The 24,397-nt window shown below is 50.8% G+C and overlaps 1 protein-coding gene across 1 annotated transcript in view; it reads left to right on the top strand.

The window, feature by feature from the left end:
• Nucleotides 1-24,397, top strand: part of Cramp1 (cramped chromatin regulator homolog 1) — a 48,674-nt gene that overhangs the window by 10,840 nt on the left and 13,437 nt on the right. The window contains exons 4-11 of the mRNA XM_042698245.1: nucleotides 2,923-3,076; nucleotides 6,897-6,980; nucleotides 9,639-9,687; nucleotides 17,029-17,114; nucleotides 17,520-17,643; nucleotides 19,071-19,152; nucleotides 19,647-20,792; nucleotides 22,959-23,136. Of these exons, the coding sequence (XP_042554179.1) occupies nucleotides 2,923-3,076; nucleotides 6,897-6,980; nucleotides 9,639-9,687; nucleotides 17,029-17,114; nucleotides 17,520-17,643; nucleotides 19,071-19,152; nucleotides 19,647-20,792; nucleotides 22,959-23,136 (1,903 nt within the window). The remainder of the gene's footprint in view (nucleotides 1-2,922; nucleotides 3,077-6,896; nucleotides 6,981-9,638; nucleotides 9,688-17,028; nucleotides 17,115-17,519; nucleotides 17,644-19,070; nucleotides 19,153-19,646; nucleotides 20,793-22,958; nucleotides 23,137-24,397) is intronic.

Genomic DNA, 24,397 nt, shown 5'->3' with positions numbered 1-24,397 from the left:
TTCTGGTGCTTTATTGGAGATAACAGTTTTGCGGTTTTCTGGTGATTTATTAGAGATAACAGTCTTATACTTTCCTACCCTGGCCAGGTTTGAACCACAATCCTCAGATCTTAGACTCTTGAGTAGCTAGGATTATAGGCATGAGCCAAGTCTAGGAAACAAATTCAGCTAAGGGATGTAGCTCTGAAATGTAAGCCATAAATTGTTTACATAGAGATAGGAAAGACATAGCTAAAGGGGACAGCAGACTTGACCCACCACTGATAATGTTCCTTCTGAAGTTGCCTCCCAGGCAGACATCACTGATCTGCCTGCCAGTAATCTCTTTGTCCCTGCAAAGAGATGAGACTTTGGATAGATGTGAAATCATCTAGACAAATCCAAAAGTGTTCTTTGTATGTGCGTGCATGCGTGCGTGCGTGTGTGCATGCATGGGAGCCCACAGTTCATAGGGCTTGAACACGGGCTGGGCTCTGTCCTTGAGCTTTTTCACTGAAGGCTAGCACTGTACAATTTGAGCCACCTCTACAGTTAGAGCCACCACTCTGTTTCTGGCTTTTTCTTTTTTTTTCTGGTTAATTCGACATAAGAGTCTTATTGACTCCTTGGTCTGGCTTTGAACTGTGATCCTTAGATCTCAACCTCCTGAGGATCTAGGATTACAGGTGTGAGCCAGGGGTGGGTTTTTTTGGTCAGTAATGGGGCACTCTACCACTTGAGCCACAGCGCCACTTCCGATTTTCTGAGTAGTTTATTGGAAATAAGAGTCTCACAGACTTTCCTGCCTTGGCTGGCTTTGACCCACGATTCTCAGATCTTAGCCTCCTTAGTAGATAGGATTACAGGCATGAGCCACTGGTGCCCAACTCTTATTTTTATTTTGATGGTACTGGGGTTTGAACTCAAGCCTGCTAGACAAAGCTGCTTGAGCTGCACCTTCAGAGCCTCATTTCATTTTCTGGGAAGTAATGTTTTTAGTTTTCCTGAAATCCCTGATTAATAATAATAGTTGTCTATTACTGGTACTTTGTATCTCACAGTAAAAGAGCATGTGAGTAAAGTATACCTGCTTTATGCCTGACATTTTATGTGTCTGACTTTGATGGGGCCTCTCTTGCGGCTCATTGTTTGGGGGGGAGTGTGGAAAATGAAATCTTGAGCTGTGGGACTGTGGTGGAGTGCAGACCTCTACGCTGAGGAACATTGTTCCTGCAGTATTGGTGAAGGTTTGGTTCCCCAACCCTTGGGATTGTGAGAGGAACCTAGAGTCTTGTGTCTGCTGACCACGGGTCCATCGCTGGGCGTACACCTAGCCCTTCACTGCCTTTTTGGTGCAACTTACTTCTGCTTAGGCTTCCAGTGGAGCCCTCGCCCAGAGCGGCACTAAATGCAGAGGAAACTGGAGCGACTTCTAAGCCAGATGGGCAGTGAAGGGAGAGTAGAACACCAGAGTCCTGCCAGGTGTGCAGAGCCAGCCCTGCCCTCGGGGAATTACCCCAGCAGGCATCTGTGGGGTTGACTGTACGGTATATAGTTGGTTTCAGGAGGCAGAGCCCCAGGTGCTGGGCCAGCCTGGTGTGGCCTCTGCTTCTATTGCCCCTGTCTAAGTTGAAAGTGGTTTGGGAAGAGATGGCCTCTGAGCTAGTCGTGGAGGAGGTATTTCAGATCTAGCTTTGCCTTTCATGTTTTATGTGCCTCTTTTTTTTTTTGAAGTCTTTGTTGTTTTGGAGGTGACGTATAGCAGCGTCACCTTTACATTTGTCCGTCATAAGTACATTGCCTTTTACGTAGTGTCATCTGTCCTTCCCTCTCTACCCACGAGCTGCATAGGTTACTTTCATCCCTGTCCAGGGCAGCCCGTGCGCCCCACTGCCGCACTTGGCCACCTTTTCCCTCAGATTCTGGCCTTCCCCCGCCCTCCCCCAGGTGTGCACGTGAACACACTGTGTATAAGGTAAAGAATACAAAATCATCCGAAAAAGATAAATTACAAAAAATGTTTTGTTTCCATATCTTTGAAGCTGGTCTCAGTTTGTATATTATTTATACACGTGTGGAGAGGTGCTGGGGCACACTGCGCCTTGGTGGTTTTCTCCTGCGATTATCCTCGTTTGGTCTTACTGTAGTGCCTATCTAGAACTCTTGTGTAATGCCTCTTGTTTATTTTTGTTGGTCATAGGTTGTCCCTTAGCTCTTCAGCTCAAGGTGAGCGCTCTACCACTTGAGCCACAGCGCCACTTCCGTTTTCTGGTGGTTTATTGGAGATAAGAGTTTCCTGGGACTTTCCTGGCTGGGCTGGCTTTGAACTGTGATCCTCAGATCTCAGCCTCCTGAGTAGCTAGAATTACAGGCACCCGGCTTGCCTCTTGTTTTTTAAGATGGGACCATGTCTCACTGTGTTGCCTTGACTGAACTCTCCTTGTTGTTGTTGCTTCTTGTGGCACTTGAACTCAGGGCATGTGTGCTGTCCCTGAGCTCCTGAGCTCCAGTCGAGTTCTAGCTCTTTAAGCCACAGCTCCACTTTTGGTTTTCTGGTAGTTAATTGGAGATAAGACTTTCCTGCTGGGCTGGTTTTGAACCATGATACTCAGATCTCAGTCTCCGTAGTAGGTAAGGTTACAGGTGTGAGCCACCAGAGTCTGGCTGGCCTCAACTCTTTTTTTTTTTTTTTTTTCATTCTTCTGGTCCCTTGTATGGCTTGAACTCAGGGCCTAGATGCTGTCCTTGAGCTGTTTTGTTCAAGACTGGTGCTCTTCCACCTTAAGCCACAGTGCCACTTCCTGGCCTGAACTCTTGATTGTTTGCAAATCCTCCTACTTCAGCTTCCAGATATCTGCAGTTAGAGGCAAGTGCCACTGTGTCTTGAAATAATGAGCCTCTTTTATTTTAACTGCTACTCTTTATCATGGGCTTTTTTTCTAGCATGGGAAGGACTTTGAAGCTATTCAGAACAACATTGCTCTGAAGTACAAGAAAAAGGGGAAGCCAGCAAGCATGGTGAAGAACAAAGAGCAGGTCCGGCACTTCTACTACCGCACCTGGCACAAGATCACCAAGTACATTGACTTCGACAACGGTGAGTATGTGGTGGCGTCCGCCTCAGGGCCACCAGACACGGGTGGCTTTTGCTCGGGAGTGCCCGTAGGTCATCTCTGCATTGTCCTCATGCACCAGCCCGGGACTTGCTTCCCAGGGACGTGCCCAGTACCTACTGGTCAGATTTCATCCCGATGAGGCTGCTCTCTCCCCTGCTTAGTGCTGGCTTGGGACGGCCATGCCCTGCATTCCTGCAGTGTCCTGCAGCTTCTACTTCTTCTGATCATCCCCTCCAGATACTATACTTCCTGAGCAGGGTAACTGGGACAGCTGTCACCACCTTGCTGGTCCTCCACCTGTGCCTTTGGCAGTCACTGTCTTCACCACTCCCTTGTCCAGGTCACTTCCTTTTCATTACTGTAATTTTCAGAGAAGACAATGCCATGTCCCCACCTGACTGGGGAGCAGAGCCCTCTGGTGCCCCCCACCCTCCTCTGCTGACCATTCTGTCTCTCTCGAGGCCTTGCTTGACCCAGTGAGAGCATTCCCTTGTGCACACAGTGGGTCTTTTGCTAATGTCAGTGAGTTTGTTTTCAGCAGTTTCATTGAATTCAAGATTTCCTGATGTCACCACCGGGGCTGTGTATCCTATCATTTATTTATTTACATATCTGAGCATTGTTCTGGTCCTCTGATTTCCTAGGCTATCTTGGATTTCTGGGTTTTTTGTTTTTCCTTCAGTCAAGGGGCTTGAACTCAGGACCTGAGGAATGTCTTGAGCTTTTTTGCTCAAAGCTAGCACTTTATCACTTTGAGCTACAGCACCACTTCCAGTTTTCTGGTGGTTAGTTAATTGAAGATGAGTTTCATTGACCTTCCTGCTCTGGGCTGGTTTTGAAACATGATCCTCAGATCTCAGTTTCTTAAGTAGCTAGGGTTATGGGTGTGAACCACTGGCCGCTGGCCCTATCTTGATTTTGCCTTCCAGAGCAAGTTGGGTTTACGCCTCTGATTTTCCTTTTTTTTTTTTTTTCCTTTGGTCCTGGGGCTTGAACTCTGGGCCTGGGTGCTGTCTCTCAGCTCTTCAGCTCAAGGCGAGTGCTCTACCACTTGAGCTATAGTGCCACTTCCGGTTTTCTGGTGGTTTATTGGAGATAGGAGTCTCAAGGTCTCTTCTGCCCGGGCTGGCTTTGAACCGCGATCCTCAGATCTCAGCCTCCTGAGTAGCTAGGATTACAGGCATGAGCCACCAGCGCCCGGCTCCAGCTTTTTTTTTTTGCTTATGTGGTGCTGGGGAATCGAACCCAGGGCCTCAGGCATGTAAGGCAAGCGCTCTACCACTGAGCCACCTTCCCAGCCCCACTCATTCTGAAACTCAGGCTACATTGGCTGGTTTAGAAAAGCTCTCACAAGGTGGCCAGCACGCTTAGGGTTTGGAGCCTGTTGTGGACAACGTGTGGATGGAGAGGCTGTGTCTGCTGTGGGACCGTGGGGTATGACGGTGGATGGAGAGGCTGTGTCTGGGGTGGGACCGTGGGGTATGACGGTGGATGGAGAGGCTGTGTCTGGTGTGGGACCGTGGGGTGTGACGTGTGGATGGAGAGGCTGTGTCTGGGGTGGGACCGTGGGGTGTGACGGTGGATGGAGAGGCTGTGTCTGGGGTGGGACCGTGGGGTATGACGGTGGATGGAGAGGCTGTGTCTGGGGTGGGACCGTGGGGTGTGATGTGTGGATGGAGAGGCTGTGTCTGGGGTGGGACTGTGGGGTGTGACGTGTGGATGGAGAGGCTGTGTCTGGGGTGGGACCGTGGGGTGTGACGTGTGGATGCAGAGGCTGTGTCTGGGGTGGGACTGTGGGGTGGGCCCCACGTTCCTATGTGGTGGACAATGCCCTCGGGTTTCCTTCATGGTGCTGAATTGCAAGTGCTCATTCCCAGGGCCTGCTAAACCCACGTTTCTCCCATGCTGATGTCAGAAAGCAGTGAAGCAGATGATGCTTTTCAATTGTGTTTCACCTTCTGTCCTCACTCCTAGCCCTAAGCTTCCTAGGTACCTGGAAGCATCATCCTTTGACCTCTTACGTATCTCCAGGGGTGAGGGGTCATGGCTCTGTGTCAGCAGACCCGATGGGCATCCTTTCCTCTCCTCCAGCCCCCTTCTGTCCTGACCGTACACAGCTCCTCTTCTTCCATGGCAGTCCTGAGGTTCCAGTGGGTCTGCCAATGTGGGTCTGAGCAGCTAGGGACAACTGCCTCTGAACCAGCACCAGGAGGCTCACTGGAATCCTTGGTACTGTCCAGTCCCTTGGCAGCTGGCTGGCTTCTGCCATTGGGGAAAGCTGTGCCCAGGGTGGTCTGTGTATGTTGTTATGCCACATCACACATAGTAGCAATGGTCCCTATATTTTATATGTGTTTTTGGTGGTCCTTTGTTACTGTTCTTCTACATTATAAAAGTACCAGTTAGCAGTGTAAGGTGATTTCACTTTGACATGTCCATATATGCATTTGGTATACCTTGATCAGATTTGCCCCCATTGTCCTTCTGAATTTGTTGAAACTCTACTTCATTTGTAGTTTTATCAGAAGTTTATTTTACTCCTTAAGAAGAATAGGTTAGAATGTGTAACTTTAATAACACTTTCTCACAATACTGTGTAAATTAGGTAATCAGTTAATCACAATAAAAAAGATTGCTATTAAAAAAAGAATAGGAGCCAAAGCAGGAGTAAGCCAGGAGGGTATGTGCTGCCGGGTCTGTAGCTCTGTGTGTTCCACGTGGGATTATGGCAGTCTTAATCCTGCCTTGTTTCCACACGGATGGCAGGGCCCAACGGCTGTTACATCAGGATCACAGTGGCTAGGCGAAGCATTTTGTCTCCTTCCGGTGCCCGAGGTCCAGACTTGGAGGGTGGCAGGGCCCCAGGACCTCCTATCTGTGGCTTTGCTATTCTCTGTGTGTTGCTGATATCCAGAATGACTTGAGGCAGCAGGCACCTGCCCAACTCAGTCCCTTGAATGAGCCTTCTGGAATTTCCACACACTTGACTCACACTGAGGCCAGACATAGTGGGTTCCTGTTCAGTGGTACATGTTTGTCTCCTGGCTCTCTAAGCTGGTGCCTGCTCGTGAGGTGGGAGGGGTGGACATTGGGTGGGACTTAGCGGCAAATCCATTGTGAACTAGGGAGGGCAAGAAGGCGGGGGGAGGTAGTTTCTAGGTGTTAGCCTCATTTGTGCTAGAAAACTCCATTCTAAGAAGAGCCCCTACCTGCTGGAGGATAGATAGGGTGGTGCTCTCATCCACTCCTCCCACGCTGCAAGAATCTGTCATTCTGAACAAGTGACTTCCTCCGGGACAAATTTGCTCTGCTCTCCAAAAGCAGTGTTTTAAACTCTAAATTTTGTGTAGGTTTTTTTTTTTTTGGTTGGCCATGGGGCTTGAACTCTGGGCTTGGGTGTTGTCCCTCAGTTCTTCAGCTCAAGGCGAGTGCTCTACCAGTTGAGCTACAGCGCCACTTCCGGTTTTCTAGTGGTTTATTGGAGATAAGAGTCTCATGGACTTTCCTGCCCGGGCTGGCTTTGAACCGTGATCCTCAGATCTCAACCTCCTGAGTAGCTAGGATGACAGGTGTGAGCCACTGGTGCCCGGCGTTGTGTAGATTTTTATTTTGAACATTTCCAACAGTGTTCCTGTATGCTCTGCCAGCTTCTCCCGCGGTCGGCATTGTGCATGAGTGAGGGGCCGGGTCGCTGTGTCAGCAGAGCCTCCTGGGATCCACTCTGTGTCACTCTGCACACACAGCTGCGCCCGCTGAGTGTCTGCCCCCCTTCCTGAGTGCTGTCTTTCTCTTGTCCTGCAGTGTTCTCTCGAGGGCTGAAGAAGTCATCTCAAGAGCTATATGGCCTCATCTGCTATGGGGAGCTCCGCAAGAAAATCGGGGGCTGTGAGTATCGCTGCCCATTCTCAGAACGGCAAAGTGGCACTCAAGTTACTCTTGTACATCTTTGGAGCCTACGCGGGGGCTGTTGGCACAGGGAACCGTCGGAGCCCTTGGCCCTGCAAGGGGTTCTCCTCAGGAACTGTCCTGGTTCACTGAGCTTGCCACTTGTGGAGTCCCCAGCCCCACTGCTCTGCTCTGTCCTCCTGAGGAAGTACCTCTTGACCTGTTTGTGTTTTCCCAAGCATGTGTGCATAGGCTGCTCTCTCTGAGCCCCTTGTAAAATGAATTTGAAACTTCTCTTCAACATACCTCGTTCTGCCTAGGGTTTCTGACTGGAGTCTCTGTCCTGTCCTGGAGTGTCCACACACTGATTATGTGAAGCACCCTCGTGGCTTCTCCGTGGGCTAGTGTCATCCATTTAGAAAAGGATTGTGAGCACTCAAGCTTGAGGGCAGTAAGTGATCTGCTTAGGGTTGTCTGCTTCTTCAGCCTGGAGAGGCAAGGTGGGCACCGCCACCCTTGAATAGCGGTTCCTTGTTGGCTCCTTAGTCCATGCCTTCATGAGCAGAAAAGTCCTGTGCAAGGTCCTGCTTGGGCCTGGTACAGCGCCACAAGCCTTAGGGGCTGGTGATGGGTTCCAGGGGGTAAGGTGTGGTATTCCTTATATCCGTGTCCATTCAGCCAGGGGCTGGAGCGTCTCAGGTCACCAAGGTGGGCTTCCTTGTCTCCTCTCCCCTTCCCCTCTTTCTGTCCTTCTAAGAACAAAGTCAAAAAGTCCCATGTGTCAACAAGGCCCATGTGTCAACAAGTGATCTTGTTTCATAGCCTCCTCCCTTGGGCTTCACCCCCAGCTCTGTGTCTAACCTGCCAAGTGCAGACCAGACTGCAGGGTCTTGTGCCTGCCCCCCACTCCCTCTCCTGAAGATGTGTCCTGGAGCAGGTTCCAGGCCAGGTCTCTTTGTCCGGAACTGCCACGCCCTCCACAGGCCTCTTTGCTGTGGCACAGGGAGGTGGGATCACTGTCCTTCCGAGGGAGGCGGTGCATCTGACTCCATTTCCACGCGTGCTCACTGCATGTGCCCTCTCCTGTGCTCTTCCTCTCCAGAAGCATCATTTCCCTTTCAGCGGAAAACTGCTGAATTTTTATTTATTTATTCATTTATTTTTGCCAGGCCTAGGGCTTGACCTACAGGCCTGGGCAATGTCCCTGAGTTTTTTCTGCTCAAGGCTAGCACTGTACCACTTGAGCCACAGCGCCACAGCTGGATTTTTCTGTGTCTGTGGTACTGAGGAATTGAACGTAGGGCTTCATACCTGCCAGGAAAGCACTCTGTCACTAAGTCACTAAAGCTTTTATTTTTTTGGTGGGGTGTCAGTCTTGAACTCTGGGGCTTCACGTTGTCCTTGAGCTCTTCATCTCAAAGCGAGGACTCTGCCACTTGAGCCACAACACTACTTCCTGTATGTCTTATCAAGGAAGAAGCCAGTTGCACCAACTATGATTTCTTTTAGTTATTTACCCAAAAAACTTTAATTTTGTCTTTTTTTTTTTTGGTTGGTCGTGGGGCTTGAACTCTGGGCCTGGGCCCTGTCCCTCAGTTCTTCAGCTCAAGGCGAGTACTCTGCCACTTGAGCTACAGTGCCACTTCCTGTTTTCTAGTGGTTTATTGGAGATAAGAGTCTCACGATGTTCCTGCCCAGGCTGGCTTTGAACCTCTATCCTCAGATCTCAGCCTCCTGAGTAGCGAGGATGACAGGCGTGAGCCATTGGCGCCCGGCTTTTAATTTTGTCTTTATTCTGAATAAAAAATTTTTTTGCTGCATATAGAATTCTGACTTGATAGTTTCCCTTTTCTCTCCTTCCTGTCTTCTCTTCCTTCACTGGCTTAAACCCAGGGAGTGCAGGTACCAGACAAGGGCGCTACCACTGAGCCGTGTCCCCCGCCCCTCAGCTCCTTCTTTGATTGAGTTAACATTGTCCAGGTCTGGCTGGCGCTGATTCTAGTGAGGATCATTGGGTTCTTGTTCCTTCTGTATGAGTGCAGTCTGTGTCTGGCTGCTTTTACAGTTTCATCTTTATCTTTTTCAACCTGGCTGTATATTATTGGTCCCCAATCATGCAGAAGATTTAAATGAACATTAGAATGAGCACCAACGTTCCCTACCTCAATTCTCCCATTAGCTTCTTTCCCACACATACTGAGGACAGAGATGAGACTGGAGAAAACAGTGTGGGCATCAGACGTTGCCATTCCCTGGGATTCTGAGGATTCAGCCTGTATACCTGAGGTCCACACACAGTCAGCAGGGAAAGTGTGCCCAGTATGTCACAGGCCATGGATCCTAGAAGAAGCAAACTCACCAGAGCTGGGTGATCTGGGCTAAGGCAGCAATTCATTTGTCCGTGTCAAGGGATGAGGAAGAAGGACTCATTTTTGCAGAGAGCATGGTGGACTCTTGAGAAAGTGACGAGGAGGAGCTATGCAAGTGTGGAAGCTCTGTGGGGCGAAAGGCCTTAGCTCTAGGTGGGGAGGTGGAGTTACCATAGATCTTTTAGTCTGGAAAAGCCCGATACTCAGTATCAGGATTTGGAGTCTGGGAGGAAGGTGATAACAATGAAAAGAATCTAATGGCTTCACTCATTTGTCTTTCCATTTAAAGGCATGGATGACAAGAACGCCACGAAGTTGAATGAACTCATTCAGGTTGGGTAAGTCCCAGTGGAATGTACTGTGAGGTGTTTACTCCTGGGAGTACATTTACTGAAATACAGAAGTGAGTGCTTTCTCCACAAGGACCACCACAGTTGGAGCTTCCTGTCCTCTCAGGCGTGCAATTCATTTGTGCAAAGGAGGTTCAGCCCAGGGCAGTGACTGTTTCCAGGCACCCATGTCTGCAGTTTGATCTGAGCACAGCCAGATTCTCTGCTCTGTCCTTTCCCTGGTATTTACATGTCTTCTCTTTCCCCTTATGTTTTCACCAGTCTCCTGGGCTACTTCCAGTGGCCTCTCTGGCCTCCTCTTGCTCTGGAGCCAGTGCTCCCTGCTGGCTGGCTGCTCTTCTTCCCTGATTTGCAGAGCTCAACTGTTCTTGCACTAACAAACCACCAGGGTCATGGACTGCTCCGTTGAGGCATGCTCAATCCTGGCTGCTTTTGACGATCTCTGCTTCCAGGGTGTCATTTACACAGCGGGTCCTCAGGATTTTTGGTACACTGTCCGGCACTCACTGGCCTAGCCTGTGCAGTTTGCCTTTGAATCTTCTTGAATATTTCTATGTTCTGATAGTCTCCAGAGTCAGCCCCCAAGCTTGGAAGGTGTCAGCATCCTGAGCTCTTCAGTTTTATGGCTGCCCTCTGGTTCTTTCTTGAGGCTATATCAGTACCATCTTCAGCTCCTTTCTCACAGCACTTTTTTTTTTCTTTTTTGATCAGTCATGGGGCTTGAACTCTGGGCTCGGGCGCTGTCCCTCAGCTCTTCAGCTCTAGGCAAGCGCTCTACTGCTTGAGTCACAGCGCCACTTCTGGTTTTCTAGTGGTTTATTGAGATAAGAGTCTCATGGACTTTCCTGCCCGGGCTGGCTTTGAACCTCGATCCTCAGATCTCAGCCTCCTGAGTAGCTAGGATGACAGGCGTGAGCCACCGGTGCCCGGCTTCTCACAGCACCTTTTATGGTGGTTATTTCCACTCTTCCCAGGGCCTTTGTCACTTTATCCGGTTGAACAGTCCAGATCTACCCATCTTGCTTGTCTGCGTCTTGGCTATAAGTCCCTTCTTCTGAAATCCTGAACTTTCCTGCTTCCCTTTCATGCTCAGTGGGCTGCCCCCGTCTTGGTTGGTTGGAGGCTCGGAAGCTCCATCAACCCTCATGCCCGTGCCGACCACACCCACCACCTCCGCGCTCACAGCTGCCCTGGGTCAGTCCTGGGAGCATGCTGCTAGGCAGCACTGCACGGCCCAACCCTGCCGCTGCCTGCTGCAGAGTAGGGACTGGGCGGGTTTTCTCACTTGGCCTGTGATCCTCTTGGGTGGCTTACATGCCTCTCAGTCCTCTCCTCCTCAACTCCACTCAGCCCACCAGGGCCTTTTCTGTTCCTTGAAGGTGATATTTGGTCTCCATTCTCACCGAGACCTGTCTGGACTGTTGTGGACATACCAGTTCCTCTATCTGGAGCATGGCCTCCTTGAACCCCAGGTGCTTTCTCCAACCCTCTCCCCCGTAGGCCTGGATTTGACACCTGGTAGTTGTACTTTTCAGGGTGATACATGGGGTTACCTGTATGCCTTCCCCAGGATTAGATTTCTGAGGCTTTATTTACATAATTACCCTACTAAGATCAGTTGCGCTACTTACTGTGTGGTGAAGAGCCATGACTGGCCAGGGCTGCCACGTATCCCTGAAAACAAATGAGGGACTGGACAATAGTACATAACACACCTGGGTGGCAGAGGTGGAGGATAGAGAATTTGAAGCCCATCTAGAGCTATGTTGGTGCTGCTCAACACAAACCAGCGAGAGCCTGGGGGGTGCCCAGGGCGCGGCCACAGCTGTGTGTCAGGGAGGCCATGGCCGTGGAGAGCGGGCCCTGCCACAGCTGTGTGTCAGGGAGGCCATGGCCGTGGAGAGGGGGCCCAGCCACAGCTGTGTGTCCGGGAGGCCATGGCCGTGGAGAGCGGGCCCTGCCACAGCTGTGTGTCAGGGAGGCCATGGCCGTGACCACAGCTGTGTGTCAGGGAGGCCATGGCCGTGGAGAGGGGGCCCTGCCACAGCTGTGTGTCAGGGAGGCCATGGCCATGACCACAGCTGTGTGTCAGGGAGGCCATGGCCATGACCACAGCTGTGTGTCAGGGAGGCCATGGCCATGACCACAGCTGTGTGTCCGGGAGGCCATGGCCATGACCACAGCTGTGTGTCAGGGAGGCCATGGCCGTGGAGAGGGGGCCCGGCCACAGCTGTGTGTCGGGGAGGCCATGGCCGTGGAGAGGGGGCCCTGAGCCACAGCTGTGTGTCAGGGAGGCCATGGCCGTGGAGAGGGGGCCCTGCCACAGCTGCCCTGCGCCACAGCTGTGTGTCGGGGAGGCCATGGCCGTGGGGAGGGGGCCCTGCCACAGCTGTGTGTTGGGGAGGCCATGGCCGTGGAGAGGGGGCGCGGCCACAGCTGTGTGTCAGGGAGGCCATGGCCGTGGAGAGGGGGCCCTGCGCTGGGCCTCCAAGTCTGTCTCAGAGCTCCCATTCACATTTTTGCTTCTCTCAGCAGTAACCTTTTCCAGAATGCTGAAGTTCCTGGGGGTATGATGTGTTCTGGTGTTATTTTCTTCCCCGCAGATGAAGGATTATCTCTCTCTGAGATGTGATGTGATTTGGGGCAAATCTTCCTTGACTTTTTGTGTATGTATGCTGGTCTGGGGCCTTGAACTCAAGAGCTTGAGCACTATTTCTGAGCTTCTTTTGCTCAAGGCTACTGCTCTTCCACATGAGCTCTACTTCTGGCTTTTTGCTAATTTATTAGAGATAAGAGTCTAATGGAGGGGCTGGGAAGGTGGCTCAGTGGTAGAGTGCTTGCTTTGCATGCTCAAGGCCCTGGGTTCGATTCCTCAGCACCACATAAGCAAAAAGAAAAAAGCCGGAAGTGGTGCTGTGGCTCAAGTGGTAGAGTGCTAGCCTTGAGCTGAAGAGCTGAGAGACAGTGCCCAAGCCTAGAGTTCATTCCCCACGACCGGATCCAAAAAAACAAAAACAAAAAACAAAAAGAGTCTAATGGATTTTCCTGTCTGGGCTCGTTTTGAACCCCAATCCTCATATCTGTCTCTTGTGTAGCTAGGATTATAGGTGTGAGCCCCTGGCTCTTGTTTTTTTTTCCTTAATGAAGCCAGTATCCATGAAGGTTAGTTGTCCCTACTATAGCACTCATCGGGAAAGACCCAAGTGTTTGAAGATGGCCATGGGTGCTGATGGGGCTTGTGCTTTGTTAGCAAGGGTTACAGCTCATGGCAACATTGCATGTGCTGTTACCATCCTTCAGTAACAGCGAAGTACAGTATGGTGCTCTATCTGCTGCGCAACCCTGATAGGAGCTGTGTTCATCTATCTGTGCTGCCAGGCACAAGTCTAGGCACTGGTGTGCAGTGATGGTTAGGTGCTGTGTTACACAGCAACTGCATGTTCTGGACTGCAGTCCACCTTTTTTTTTTTTTTTTTGCCAGTCCTGGGGCTTGAACTCAGGGCCTGGGCACTGTCCCTGAGCTTCTTATGCTCAAGGCTAGCACTTTACCACTTGAGCCACAGTGCCACTTCCAGCTTTTTCTGTTTATACGGCACTGAGGAATTGAACCCAGGCCTTCATGCATGCTAGGCAAGCACTCTCTCACTAAGCCACATTCCTAGCCCCAAGTCCACCTATTTTTAGGCTTTTCATTTTAGCTGGCAAGATAGGCACAACTATACCCAGAAGGGGTCTCTAGAGTAGCCCTCGGTTGATCTCAAACCACAATTCTTATTTTAGCCTCCAAAAATAGGATTACATGTATGAGCCACCAGTGCCAGGTCAGATTTTTCTTTTAGAACAGTTTAGGTTTACAAGGAAATGACGTATGGGGTTGAAGATTTAGCTCAGTGCAAGTGCAAGGCCCTGAGTTCATTCCTCAGCTCTAGGAAAAAAGAAAGAAAATGGTGTAGAGAATACAGAGTTCCACAGTCTTGCATTATTGTGCATTCTTACAGTTGGTGAATCTCAACAGATGGTGGTACACACCCGTAACCCCAGCATTTAGGAAGCTGAGCCTTAAGAATAGGAGTTTGAGAACACATGGGGAAAGATATTGATACACTTCTGTGGATGCATTATTACCACCCAGAGACCATGGTTATATTAAGGCTCCCTCTTGGGGAGACACATTTTATGTAAGTTTGAACAGATGTATAATAATGCATCTCCACCTTTACAGTATCTTAGCCTTCTTTGCCTGAAAAAGTCCTGGGGGCTACTTGTTCATACCTCCCCCCACTCCCTGGCAAGCACCAGTGGGTTGGTATCTTGTAGTTCTGCCTTCCTTTAGTGTGGTCTTGTTTGACATCACCCCATTGCAGTGTCTTGCACTATTTAAGTATGCGCAGTTGTGGTGGACAGGGCAGGTCTAGCACCCCAGGCCCGGCTACAGGCCACTGCATCACTGCTTTTCTGATTCATTGTAGTTTGGCCTTTTACAGAAAGTCATCTGAAAGCCCTGGTGTAAGGTCTGTGCTGTGCGCCTGGAGCTCCCGGTGTTGGGATGCGGAGCTGCTGCTTTTTGCCCTCTCTGACTGAGTGGGTTCTGTCATGTGAGCATGCCTGTTCCCCACCTGTGGAACTGAATTGTGCTTACCTCCTCCATGAGATGTTCATGTGTGCATGGGTTCCTGTGTCAGTGAACCAAGGAGGAAGAGGAGAGGTAGCGTGGGTCTTGTCTCTTGAGGCCCCTCCGAGCTGCCTTGCGGAGCCAGGCAGTTGCTCCCACATCCCGTCGCTGAGCTGTCCTGGTGGGTGTAGAGGAGCAGCCTGTGTGCCTCTGCTTTCCCTTTCCCTGGTGCTCAGTGATGCTAAACATTGTTCCTAGCACATGCTCATTTGCTACTCCAATATCTTCTTCAGTGAAGTGCCTGTTCAAATCTGTGCCCATTTAATGATTGTGTTTAGAGAGTCCTTTCTCTGTTCTAGCTCTAAGACTTCTATCTGATAGGTGACCTGGACATGTGTCTGTGAGCCATCTGCATTTCATTCTCATTACTCAGTGTTTCTCACAGAGCAAACATCTTTAGTGGATGAAGTCCTGTTGGTCAGCCTCTCCAGTGATTTGGGCTTCAAAGATTTTCCCATATTTTCTTCTAGAAGGTTTATACTTCTGCATTGAAGTTTGAGAGCCACTCTGAATTAACTTTTTATTTGCTGGGGGAAGTTTAGATCGAGGATCATCTTTTTGCCTATAGTAATTGTTTCCCAGTACTGTTAGAAGTCTCCCTTCCCCCAGCAAGCTGCTATGCCACTGCTTACATAAGTTGACTCTAAATATATCTATATCTAGACCTTCCACTCCACTGATTTATGTATTGATTCTTTTCCCGACAGACTTTAGTTTTTAAGGACAAACAGAACAGAAAGAAATAGGGAAGGGCTGGGAAGGTGGCTCAGTGGTAGAGTGCTTGCCTTGCATGCCTGAGGCCCTGGGTTCCATTCCTCAGCACCACATAAGCAAAAAGAAAAAAAGCCGGAAGTTGCGCTTTGGCTCAAGTGGTAGAGTGCTAGCCTTGAGCTGAAGAGCTGAGGGACAGTGCCCAGGCCCAGAGTTCAGGCCCCATGACCGGACCCAAAAAAAAAAAAAGAAATAGGGCACTTAAGCCACGTCTTCACACTTGGTTAATTGGAGATAAGAGTCTCTTGGGTTTGTCTGCCCTGGCTGACGGGCTGGCTTTGAATCTGGATACTCAGATCTCACTCAGCTTCCTGAGTGACTAGGATTACTGGTGTGAGCCCCAAGTGCCGGGCTTGGCAAAGTGATTGATATAAGATGAAAAGCAAATTGGAGTGCTTGACTTCCTGCCCATGCTTCCAAATGCAGACCTTTTTCAATTACTTGTAAATCTCCTTTCAGTTATAGAATTGTAACATTAAATTAAAGAGTAAATGAATTGAGGAAAGCTCTTAACTAAATGAAATCCTATTACATTGTTTGAAGACCCAGAGGCATTGAATGTGGCAGGAACTGATTAGATTTATCCAGTAGCTTTGTAGCGAAGGAAATAAGTCTCCTATGAGAAGGGACCCAGACTCGTGATTCACAGAGGAGTCACCCTGGTGTCAGGGATCCCATAGAAATATTCACATTGAACCCTGATGTCATACATGTAAAGGGAGCTCAGGTTAGGAGTTTTCTTAGTTTCCTTGTTCCAGGGACTGTCAGAGACAGCCCTTCTTACCTGAGAATGTGAACATAGCCATTGAACTATATAATGCACCAACTTTAGGCTGGTCATAGATTTCGTGTTTGAGGGAGAAGAAAGAAAGATTAGAATTGAAGAGTGATTATATCAAGTAATATATCAAGTAATATAAATGTATGAACTTGGTTTTGAGCCAGATCTCCAGCCCATCAATTTGCTAGTTAATTGTGATTTTCTGCCTGGACCAGGTTTGAACTGACATCCTCAGATCTCAGCCTCCCAAGTGCTAGGAAGATGTGTATGCACCACCACACTTGGTTCTAGGGTTAGAAGAGGCCAGTCTTGCTTTTATATTTATTTCCGTAGCTGCATGTTATTTCTTTCTTTCTTTTTTTTTTTTGGGTCCGGTCGTGGGGCCTGAACTCTGGGCCTGGGCGCTGTCCCTCAGCTCTTCAGCTCAAGGCTAGCGCTCTACCACTTGAGCCACAGCGCCACTTCCGGCTTTTTTCTTTTTGCTTATATGGTGCTGAGGAATGGAACCCAGGGCCTCAGGCATGCAAGGCAAGCACTCTACCACTGAGCCACCTTCCCAGCCCCTGCATGTTATTTCTTGTAATTCTAATCCATAGAAAGTCTGGCAAGCAGAGTTTGGATCGGGCAAGGACTGAGCATGGACTTGTAACCTTGCTCTCTGACCACACTTACCCTGGCTTTGCCATTGTGGATTTCAAGGGACGGGGTATGGTATGCATACAGTTGGTTGATTGTAAAAGGCAGCACAGAAGTTGTGGAAAGATGGATTGGTAGGCTCCATAGAGATCACATAGATACTCCTCAGTTTCTTCAGCTCTCAGGCTCCAAGAGTGAGGTACACATTAAGATGGGAACCGCCTCCAGAGAGGTGTTAATTGTGTTAATTATGCCTCCCTGAGTTCACTGAGCAGGAGCGGAAATGGCCAGAACTCACTGCCTCTTTCTACAGTCCTGGGTGGTCAAGTGCAGCTTCCTGGGGGCAGGGTGGGCGCCTGAGGGGGGCAGCGGTTGGCCCGGCCCTTCTGCTTGCTGAGACTTAAGCCTGCCAGCCTCTCACTTCCATTCACTTGGAGGCCTGAGCGTTGCTTCCTCCCTCTTTCCCCAGGGCCACCACAGTACGTTACAAAGGGAGAAATCTGCGGATTAAAGCACCCATGTGCCGGGCCCTCAAGAAGCTCTGTGATCCTGATGGTAAGTGGTCTGTGGAGTAGGCACAAGCAAGTGTGGCTCACGTGACTTTATTCCATTTTGTGATGGACAGGCTGAGCTAGCAATGTGTCTTCTGTAGTCGTTTTGTGTTTGACCCCACTTAACCTCAGTCCCGTGAATAGTTTTTGAATTTGGAATGCTCTGGGCCTAGTAGTGTGTCCAAGTCCTATCTAGCTATGGCAGCATTCTGACAGGAAGAAGTATCATGGACTCCCAATCACAAGCAACCATGACATTGCAACGGTCTCTCTGTCTCCCTTTCTATTCCCTGCTTTCCATCACAAGGCAGTCTACCCACAGCTTTCATTCTTTTGGTTTTCTGCCAATGTGCTTTGCTTCCTGCCTTGAAGTTGTATGCCTTGGACATTCATGGTCTTCCTTTCACAGGCCTCAGTGATGAAGAAGACCAGAAGCCAGTGCGCCTGCCCCTGAAAGTTCCTGTAGAGCTACAGCCACGCAATAACCATGCCTGGGCCCGAGTGCAGAGCCTTGCCCAGAACCCACGCCTCAGGTGATACGCTGCTCAGCATGAGGAGGGCTTCTGCTGCCTGGGCAGGGCTTCGGGGGTGGCATTGGCATTTCTCTCAGGGAATCCCAAGTTGGAGGCTTTTTTCCCCTGTGCTCTGACATCACGCGAGGATGGGGCAGTGTGACACTAGCATAGGAGTCATCTGACCCCACAAGGCCTGGAGGCACTGACTGAAGCCCCATGCCTGGCCAGGAGTCTTGGGGTTGAGTGAATGCTTTGAAGGATGTTACAATCAGGTGGAGTGTCTGCTGAGTCTTCCTCATCTTTTCATAAAGCCCTTACTAGCCCTCTCTCTCCAGTTCCCCAAAGATTTGAATTTGATTTATGCACAAGGTACCACTGTGGTTAAAGAATTTTTTTCCCATTTATACACTTTCAAAAATTGAGGTAAGCCAGGCGCCCGTGGCTCATGCCTGTAATCCTATCCACTCAGGAGGCTGAGATGAGAGGATCATGGTTTAAAAAAGCCAGCCCTGGCAGGAAGGTCCATGAGACTCATCTCTAATAAACTACCAGTGGCTCCAAGTGGTAGTGTTAACCTTGAGCAAAAAGGCTCAGGGACAATGCCCAGGCCCTGAGTTCAAGCCCAATTGCAAAAAAAAAAAAAAAGAAACATTAGTCATTTTAAAGTTCACTGTTGTGTGTCCTTTAGTACATTCATAGTATTCTGCAACCTCCACCTCTGTCTACTTCCAGAAAATTTGTATCACTCCCAGAACTCCATACCCATTAACAGCCATTCTCGGATGCTCGCCTCTCCCCAGCTCCTGGCACCTGCCCATTTACTTTCTCTTAGTGTAAATGCTTCATATTAGCGGAGCTATACACAGCACTGGCTGTGATTGCTCCTCTCGTTGGCTGTAAGTGTTGAGGTTCTTCCACATGGTAGCACATGCCAGTGGTGTATCCTGCCCATGAGTGGGTTTTGTTTTATTTTCTTTTTGTTTGTTTTTTTTTTTTTGGTCAGTTGTGGTGTCTGAACTCTGGGCCTGGGCGCTGTCCCTCAGCTCTTCAGCTCAAGGCTAGTGCTCTACCACTTGAGCCACTGCACCACTTCTGGCCTTTTCTGCTTATGTGGTGCTGAGGAATCGAACCCAGGGCCTCATGCATGCAAGAAAAGCACTCTACCACTGAGCCACCTTCCCAGCCCTGCGTTTCATAAAGGTGCCCAGGGGGACTTGGCTGTGTGAAGGGGACCTGAGCCTCACCACATTATTTCTTAGAGTTTCACGTGAACCACGGTGCTCTTAACAGATAAAGCCGAGTTTTAGTAAGGGGAGCCCTGGGTCTTGCTGATGTATCTTCTGTGGCCTGCTTCTCTTTCTTGTGTGGTTTGGGTTTAGGCAGCCATTGGTGATCTGCCGCAGGTTTCCTCCTCAGTTAACGGCTGCTGTCTGTCATGTTCATAGGATGATCGTGGAACTACATCGGAAAGTGTCCAGCCTCATTGAGTTCCTGAAGCAGAAGTGGGCACTCCATGAAGTGCGAATTGTATCTTTTCAACTTAAGCAAACTTCCCAAACATGGCAGCTTCTTCTACTTGAGTGACCAGGTCTCCCTTCCTAACCCATGCTGCTGCTGTGGGCCTTGCAGGAGCCCTGTACCCCAGGGTTTTGTCTATGGAGACCTGCCTGTGGTCTCCATGCATTGCAGGGCTTGGTCACAGCAAGCTCTCTGAGCCGTGAGTGGCCATCTGTCTGGCCGTTGGGGTGTGGCCAGAGCATCCCACCAGTAAGGTGAGCAGCATGACAGGGCCTTGCCTTCCTGGCCTACATGGCCTATTTGCCCTGGCTGAACTCCCGATCCAGTTTAACAGGTGTGAATCTCCTAAGGACGTGGACTGGCTGGGCCAGCATTGTTTGGTACTGGCTTGAGGCGAGTCCCTAGGGTTAGGGTACAGCTCTGAGTCTCACTGCAGCCTTGTGCCTGTCAGTTGGCATGACAGGGAAGAGCCGGTGGACGTTGCTCCTTGACAGTGCACCCAGCGGAAGACACTAGAGGAGCGGCAGCTGCAGGGCTCCAGCACGGCGCAGATGCAGGAGAAGGTGGCACTGCACCTTTTCCCAGGCGAGAACTGTACACTGACGCCGCTGCCCGGCGTGGCCCGTGTGGTACACTCCAAGGCCTTCTGCACGGTGCACTGGCAGGAGGGTGGCCGGTGCAAGCAGAACACCAAGGATGCCCACTCGCTCCCCCCAGCCCAGATCCTGGGCATCCAGAGTGGGCAGGGCACCGCTCGGGGCCAAGTGAAGTGCCCGAGGGGCAGTGCTGAGGGCAAGGGCGGGGGGCGCCCCCTTCCCACCGCCGACGCGTCGCCGCAGAGCTCTGGAGAGAGTTCCCCTGAGAGTGCCCCTGGGGAGGGGGCCACCCCGAGTCTGAGCAGCCCGGGTGCTCCCGATGGGCCGCCTCATGGGCTCCAGGACTGCGGGCCACACCTCGAGAAGACCCCTGCAGCGGGCGGGGATGCCCCCATCCGGGAGCCAGGGGTCCTGCCCTGTGCCTGCAGCCAGCTCCCAGACCTGGAGGACGAACTCTCACTCCTTGACCCTTTTCCCCGCTATCTGAAGTCCTGTCAGGACCTTATCATCCCGGAGCAGTGCCGCTGTGCCGACACGCAGCCGGGGAGGGAGCGCCCTCCCAGCAGGCCGGCCTCCCCAGAGGCGCCGGCCCCCTGCAACAGAGAGCCCACTGACCTTGTCCCCCCTGGCAAAGACCCCCAGCCTCCCCCGGGGCTCCTGCCAGACGCTTGCACTAAAGACCTGACAGATGCACCTGCAGAGGAGCCCCAGGAGAAGGGGAGCCCCTCGGAACTTCTGCTGTCTCAGGGACAGCCTGCCACCAGGCCCCCAAAGGAGGTCCCTGCCAGCCAGCTTGCCCAGCAACTGCGCGAGGAGGGCTGGAGCCTGCAGACCTCTGAGAGCCTCACATTAGCTGAAGTCTACCTCATGATGGGCAAGCCGAGCAAGCTGCAGCTGGAGTACGACTGGCTGGCTGTGCTTGGTCCCGAGGGCCGGGTGCCCACCGGGCAGAGCCAGGCTGCCCACCCTGGCTCCCCACCTCCTGCCCTCCACCAGCAGCGCCTCCTCAGCTGCCTCCTGAGGCTCATCTCCACTGAGGTCCATCCCAAGCTGGTGAGTGGGTGGGCTGTCCGCCCAGGCAGTCGAATGAGTGGGTCTAGAGGCTCAGCCCTGCCTAGGTTGCCACGTGAGCGAGGCGGAGGCTACCCTGGGCTGGGGAGGGGTCGGGCATGGGGAGGGGGCAAGGCAGCCTGGTGATGCTCCTGAGACCAGGTCTGACAGTGGAGGGGGCTGCAGTATTAGCTGCGTGGCGTTGACCCCTGGACATGAAGTGGTCAGGTGTGACCAGATAGATGTTGAGTATAGATGACTGCTTTTGGTGAAGTGTGATGGTGGGAAGCCCCAGAGAGGAAACCAGTTAAGACTTTTACCATATGGGGAAGTGGTAGGAGGTCCTGGCTTTAGCTTTGACTGAGTAAGAAACGTGGTGGCCCAGAACAGTATTGTGGGTGGTGAATAGTGGTAGGAAGCTGGCTTATTGCCTAGAGTGGACCAACAGCTGCGACTTGTAGAATGAGGTGCTGGGTTGGGGGAGTGGCCACACCTGTCATCCAACCTTCGGGAGGTGAGGCAGCCAGGACTCAGACAAGAGTGAGGCTGTAGGAACGGTTGGCAGACTGTAGATAGCTTCCTGGGTAACCTGGTGCAGTGCACAGTACTCGCAGTCAGGGAGACTGGAAACCTCCGTTGGGGGGCTCCGTCTGTCCTGTTTTTCTGTTCCTGCTTGCCCAGTGGAGCTGTGGCTGACAAGAAGGCCTGAGACTTCAGACTAAGCAGAGTTCACAGAAACCCTCAGTGGGAGGTGGGGTAGTAAGAAGGAACTTGGAGACGAGAGCGTTCCCTAAAAGGGACCGGGGCTGGCAGTTCTTTGGGAGCTATAGTGGGGGCACAGGCAGAGGGTAAACTGAGCTAAGGACCTGGACATGCCTCCCCTGTGGGAGCTGGCTCCAGGAGGGGTCTTCGGATGGCTACTCGGACACCAAGTGCGTGTGTCCGGGGAGGGGAATTAAGAGCTGGGATAGGGTGGCCGGTAGTGAGAGCTGGGACACCACAAGGGGGGTGGGGGGTGGGAGGCGGTATTGAGGAGTCTAGCATCTGGCCAGTCCTTCCCATTAGGCTAAGACTCGAGATGGGGTTAGAGGACAGGGCTTTGCTACCAGGCCTGGAACCTTCAGGGTCTCAGATATCTGTGAGGTGGGTTTTGCTGTGAGAAAGCTCTTCAGCTGTGACTGCTGGACTTTCACAAGTAGATCTGACACAGGGAGGCTGCTGCCCTCCAGCGCCACATTTTATGGTGGCTTTTAAAACGGCAAGCTGTTACCACCTGCTACCAGGGCCTCTCGCACCTTTAGCTGGGGCCAGTGAATCCTGGCCATGTTGGACCAGCCCCCTGCCTCCGCTGTCGACCGCCCGCCCCTTCTCATCCCCTTGTCCAGGCAGGGGACACACATGGGCTTCCCTGAGGAGGATGGCAGCTACTTTGGATACTCAACTGGCTGGGGGTTTGCACTTTGCAGTGTGTGTGTGTGTGTGTGTGTGTGTGTGTGTGTGTGTGTGTGTGTGTGTGTGTGTGTGTGTGTGTGTGTGTGTGTGTGATACACACCACCGGCTTGTGATTTTAAAAACTGGCAAGTTGCTGAGTGACCTTGGGGCTTGTCAAGGTCAGTTATTTTAGCGCTGTTCTTTTATTTATTTTTTTTGAAGGTTAATATATTTTTATTTGTAACAACATAAAAATAGGCATATATTCTTTATGCTTAAAGTTCTCATATAATAATAAAGGCAAAACATTTACAAATTAAATTAAAAACAAAAATATAAACCAATAAAATGCAAATTAACTAATTTAATCATTTTATATAACAAATGAAGTTGTTTTGCTCAAATAGAAAAATGTTTTGCTCAAAAGAAATAAGTATTTGGTTTAATAGCAAAAAGTTGTAGTTCAGACCCCATTCTGTTCACGAACAGAGTATTAACTAATTCTATTAAAATGGCAAATCTCAAACATCAAATTTTTTTTCTTAAGGGTCAAGACCAGGACTTGAACTTGGTGTCTGCTACTTTTGCTCACTGGTAGAGTTTTAGCGCTGTTCTTTACCACCATGAGCTCTGTGCCACCTTTGAGTCTTGAGGTTGTGCTCACAGCAGCTCCAGGCACTCATGCCAAAGCCATTTTCTCATGTTGAGCCTGGGTGTATTTTGTCTTATGTCGACCAGGCTCTGGAAACAAACACCGCATCTGCCGCCTCAGTGAGGCCCACCCCGGAGGAACAGTCCACACCGCCCCCCGGGAAGATGGTGGCCCTCAGCTCGCGGAGCCCTCGCTGCCCTCGAAGCCAGTCTGCCCTCCGCAGCAGTAAGACCCTCCCTTCTGGCTGTGCACCCTGCTCTCCAGGTGAGGAGTGGTATATCCGCCCAAACCAGACACATACCTCGGGCCAGCCCTGCTTTCCATTTAAATCAGTGACGGCCTAGCCAGTGGGGTGGAGGCTTAGAATTTCCTTCCTCGGGATGAGTGCGGATGCTGGCTAGGGAGGCCTGGGTCCTGGGTGAGGTGCTGGCAACGGTGGAGGTGGGTGAGTGGCAGTTGGCCGCATGGTCACTGCAGGGTTCCTGTGCCCTGAGACCTGCACACGCCTCCACAGCGTTCTGTTACTAGCTCAACACCCCAGAGGGAGGCTGGGCTTCGATCCCAAACATTAGAGTAAGGCAGCTCCTTGAGGAAAAGTGCTAGTTGTCTAACACAGTTGTAAAGATGGAGTAGCCTAGCCGGGTGCTGGTGGCTTACGCCAGTAATCCTAGCTACTCAGGAGGCTGAGATCTGAGGATCGTGGTTCAAAGCCAGCCCGGGCAGGAGAGACCATGAGACTCCTATCTCCAATAAACCACCAGAAAACCGGAAGTGGCGCTGTAGCTCAAGTGGTAGAGCGCTTGCCTTGAGCTGAAGAGCTGAGGGACAGCGCCCAGGCCCAGAGTTCAAGCCCCACGAACGACAAAAAAAAAAAAAAAAGATGGAGTAGCCTGCCAGCCCGTTAGTTCAACTTGGACAATCTTTTTCTTGTTTGTTTTGAGGTGCTGGGAACAGAACTTGGGGTCTTACACATGTCAGGCAAGTGTGTTACCACTGAGCTGTATCCTCATACAAAATAAGTTAAATTCAAATGGATAATTTCCACCACTTTGTGTATAAAACCCCTGAGATACGTATGTCCCATGTCTCTGGGAATGTTTTGCTTGCTTTAGACTTTAGCCTTTCAGTGTTTTATAATAAAACAGTTTATCACAGAGTGATGAGTTCTACATTAGTTTTAAAAAATAGGCCGGGTGCCAATCATCCCAGCTACTTGGGAGGCTGAGATTGGGAAGATCATGGTTCGAGGCCATCTTACGGAGAAAAGTTGATGAAATCCCTCCTCAACCAGTAGCTGGGCACAGTGGCATGCAACTGTGAGGGGAGGATTGGGATTACTGGACAGCCCCAAGCGAAACAGGCTGCATCAAAACAGAATGCCATCTTGAAGAGACTGGGCATAATGGCACATCCCTGCCATCCCACTACAATGAGAAGCTGAAAACAGGAACATCACAATCTAGGCATCTGTCTTGTCAGGAATCAGATCTCATCTTAAAAATAACCAACGATTCTAGCTACTTGA

Source organism: Dipodomys spectabilis, unplaced genomic scaffold (assembly GCF_019054845.1).
Source record: "Dipodomys spectabilis isolate Male_0828 unplaced genomic scaffold, ASM1905484v1 ptg000231l, whole genome shotgun sequence".
Lineage (NCBI taxonomy): Eukaryota > Metazoa > Chordata > Mammalia > Rodentia > Heteromyidae > Dipodomys > Dipodomys spectabilis.
This window is presented reverse-complemented; position numbering and strand designations above follow the sequence as displayed.